General features: G+C 30.2%; 1 protein-coding gene across 1 annotated transcript in view; it reads left to right on the top strand.

Annotated features, from left to right (window-relative positions):
* Positions 1–4449, top strand: part of LOC102677960 (probable G-protein coupled receptor CG31760) — a 203585-nt gene that overhangs the window by 142945 nt on the left and 56191 nt on the right. Inside the window, exon 5 of the mRNA XM_006610269.2 lies at positions 428–628. Coding sequence (XP_006610332.1) covers positions 428–628 — 201 coding nt within the window. The remainder of the gene's footprint in view (positions 1–427; positions 629–4449) is intronic.

Raw genomic sequence — 4449 nt, 5'->3', positions numbered from 1 at the left:
ATACGTATTATTTGATGTATTGCATAGCAATTTACTTTAAAAAAAAAAAAAAAAAAGAAATAAAAATTTGATGCAAGTAAATTTACATAACAAATTTATTGACATTTTGTTGAAAATATTACACGTTACATTACACTTTGAATACGATATATTTCCTGCACATGTTAAATTGAATATTTAAGCTTGTTTTCAATCGCATAAAAATTCGTTATCCAATAATAATCCGTTAAGAGAGAAGAAAAATATGCAAATCGTACATGAATTTAAAACATTTTATTCTTTCCTTTAGCTTCTAGAATTTTTTCCTCTAAAGTAATTTTTATTCGAAAAAAAAAAAAAAAAGAGATGAATTTTTCCTGAAATCTTATGAAAATATATTTCTTTCTTTATTTCAATTTCTTAATTTTCGTTTGTGCGTTTCCAACAGGGAGAGGAGAGCCAATACGACGAGGATGGGGTGTTCGAGTGTCTTCCTTGTGCCGAGGGTTGCGAATCCTGCGAGGACGATTCCCCGTGCGTGGTATCCTTGAATTGGCTGATGAGAACCGCGATTCTCATCCTGGAGTGCTGTGTCATCGCCTGTTTGCCGGCGGTCGCCCTTTTCACTTGGAAATATGGAAACGTGAAGGCAAGTGGACGGCGGCAACAATTTTTACAGATGATTCTTTTTTTTCACAATGGAGATATAATTTAATTTTGAACGAGTTGATAGTTCGTATTTTCGAATTTTCTTCTTCTTCTTCTTTTTTTTTTTTTTTATCATAGAATGATTTTAAAGCTTGGTCAATTGAGGAGAGAGAAGAAAATTGGAAGAAAAATGGTGTAGTCGCTTCGAAAAGAAATTCCATTAGCAGAATTTTTTTCGTAACGTAGGACAGGTTCTTAGTTTTTATCGATTAAAGGTGGTTCGATGAAAAATGATGGCGAATAAGTTCGAGAGAATCATCGTGGATAAATTTATTTCCATTGATTAAGCGTTTACAAGGATCTGAAAATTTGTTTAAGCATAAATTATATATATATAAATTTTTTTAAGCAAAATATAATGAAATTTTATGTGTTACAATTTGTCCTCTCTTTATCTTCTCGATAAACTGTTCGTTGAAAATAATCAAATCTTCCATATCTTCCATATCTTTCTAACCTGACCATCTTAATCTAAAAACTCTAGATCTATTTTTCGAGTCGACAATTTTCAATCCAAATTTAAAATAATCAAAAAACTCGATGCCATCCGCGTTTCAGTCGATTCTTCCCGTTGGAAAAGTTGTTGGTATTCTCGAAAAAATTCTATCGAGGAGACTTGGCCATCGTGAAAGGCGGCGGCCGTCTTTAATCCGATCTAACGAACTGCACCGTTCAGCGGAGCAGTTTAAAAACTCTTGACGAAAGAATCAGGGGTGAAAGTTGATCCATCGTTGGAAATTAATTAACTCGAGGCCGAGCTGCCTTTTCAAACCTGATTATTTTGTCGTTGGTGATCCGATCCGACCGCTATTCCGCTTCCAAATGCAAATTACTTCTCTCTGAATTGCAAAATTGTGGTGCAATTTTCCATATAAACCGAGATTGTCCCCTGTCCTGTGCAGTCTTTGTAATGTCACGAGTAAAATTATGCAATTGTTCAAATAACAAAAGTGTATTTACAAGAGTTGCAACGCTTTCCAATTCGTTTCGAATCATTTAAATGTATCTTCTGATAAAGGAAAATTGCTTTAAACGTTTAAACGTTTATTGTTGCAATTTGAAATTTAAGCTCTGCAATGATCTGATTTTGCAATTAAATAAATAGTAAAGATATGTTTAAAGATTAAGAGTTGCTTTCCAATCATTTGAAATCACTGAAATATATTTTTTTAATAAAAGAAAATTGCTTTAAACGTTTAAACTTTATTGCAATTTGAAATTTTGCAATGATTTGATTTTTCAATTAAATAAATAATAAAAATATGTTTAAAGATTAAGAGTTGCTTTCCAATCATTTGAAATCACTGAAATATATTTTTTTAATAAAAGAAAATTGCTTTAAACGTTTAAACTTTATTGCAATTTGAAATTTTGCAATGATTTGATTTTTCAATTAAATAAATAATAAAAATATGTTTAAAGATTAAGAGTTGCTTTCCAATCATTTGAAATCACTGAAATATATTTTTTTAATAAAAGAAAATTGCTTTAAATGTTTAAACTTTATTGTTGCAATTTGAAATTTTGCAATGATTTGATTTTGCAATTAATCAAATAATAAAAATATATTTAAAGATTAAGAGTTGTTTTCCAATCATTTGAAATCACTGAAATATATTTCTTTAATAAAAGAAAATTGCTTTAAACGTTTAAACTTTATTGTTAATATTTAAACTTTGCAATAATCTGACTTGAATGATGCAATTGTTCAAATGATAAAAATATATTCAGAGATTAAAAGTTGCAACGCTTTCCAATCATTTGAAATCATTGAAATATATTTTTTAATAATTGCTTTAAACTTTACTGTTACAATTTAATATTCAAGCTTTCCAATAAAATCTGATTTGAATGATGAAACAATGAAACAATAATTTGTATTGATATATTTATTTAATTCAAAATCATAATATTTGTGAATTACCATATGTATTATTTTCATATTACAAGAAGAAAAAAGAAAGGAATCCATTAAACACTTAGTATCTTATAATAAGATGATAATGAATATCAAATAATAGAATGTATTTCCAAAAAAGATTAAATTACTTTCAAGATAATCACACTTCACTTCAAATTTAATTTTAACATTGATTAAAACAATCATCCTTTCCATAATTTTCCACAAGAGAAGATAAGTCTATGTCAAAAAATAAAAACCATTGACCGTTTCTTTTCTTAGCTTGATCTTTTGAATTATTTCTCCACTCCAATTCTATCTGTCTCACCCAATTTAACCATTCTATCAATTCTACTCTTCAATCCTCGATTATTTCCAATATCAAATCGTACAGAAAAGACAAACTCCATCGAGTTTATTATATACATATCACACGATCCGACATGATCAATCTGGACCAAGATTTTCATTTTCTTCGATTATTATTTGTACTTTTCTACACTTTTAATCACATAGCTAACTGTCGACGCGGAATAGGCAGGATCCGAGTGAGAGAAGTGAAGAGAGGAGGAAAAAAAAAAAAAAGATAGAAAAAAAACCAAGGTCGATTCTTCCATGGGGATAATGGGGTAGGATTCGAGCGGATCAAGAGAACAATCGGAGCCCCGAAAACGTTGAACTTCAACCGGTCGAAACTGTATTCCATTTCTGCCCGATAATGGAAACTCTTCTGCTAACGAATCCTGTCCTGTCCAATCATCCACCGTGATTAAAGGGAGAAAAAGCTTCGAAACGATGAATAACAGGCTGGTGTTTTCCCTTCCTCCCCCAACAGGTGAATTCTGTTGGTCCACTTTCGCCTCCTCCTCTTCTTCTTCCTCCTGCTCCTCCTTTTGATAATCGCTCGTTTCGAATTCGCATTTTTGGAAGATAATCACGTCAATTGGAAACAGGCACGTTGTCCAATGTTCCTCTCCAGGAAATTAAAATCTAGAGCCAATTTTGAGTCTATAGAGAATTTAGAGATCTTTCCAGGTTTTTTATCTTTATTGATTTTATTTCTGATTTTGAGATTATTTTTTTTTCAGGGAAAGTGGAGGAAAGGTGAAAATTTCTGAGAAAATTTTAGAGGAGTGGTTATAACGTTGTGTTTTGGACCATATGTGTGAAAGAATTTGACAAGTTGAATTAAGAGAGTGAGAGAATGGCACGTAAGATGTTTGGGGAAATTATATTTGCAAAAGAAGGATGTAAAGATAAATGGATCGATTGGATCTTTATTCTTGATTTTGAGATTATTTTTTTGTCAGGAGAAAGTGGAGGAAAGGTGTAAGAAATCTGAGAAAATTTTAAGGGAGTAGTTATAATATTGTGTTTTGTCACCATTTGTGTGTAAAGAGGAAGTTTTAATGCAATGGGTATATGAAAAAATGATGGAGTATTTAAGATAAAAAAATATTCGTGAAGAAATTTGACAAATTAAACGTAAGGAAATGACACATAAAATATTTGAGAAAATTATATTTGCAAAAGATAAATGGATCGATTGGATCTTTACTCTTGATTTTGAGATTATTTTTTTTCAGGGAAAAGTGAAGGAAAGAGCTAAAGAATCTGAGAAAATTTTAGTTAAAGAATGATATAATATTGTATTTTGTATGAAAAAAGTGAGAGTATAAATATGAGAGTAAAATATGATGAAAAAGTTGCAAGGAAAAAATGATGAGATATTTAAAAAAGATGTAGATCTAGCTTTTTCATCTCTACTCTACTGATTTTGAGATAATTTTTTTCAGGGAAAAGTGGAGGAAAAATTTAAAAAATCTAAGAAAATTTTAGAGAATAGTTAGAGAATGATATAA

This window comes from Apis dorsata, unplaced genomic scaffold (genome assembly GCF_000469605.1).
Source record: "Apis dorsata unplaced genomic scaffold, Apis dorsata 1.3 scaffold_73, whole genome shotgun sequence".
In the NCBI taxonomy this organism is placed as follows: Eukaryota; Metazoa; Arthropoda; class Insecta; order Hymenoptera; family Apidae; genus Apis; species Apis dorsata.
Note: the sequence above shows the minus strand (reverse complement) of the source record. Positions and strands in the feature narration are given on the sequence as shown.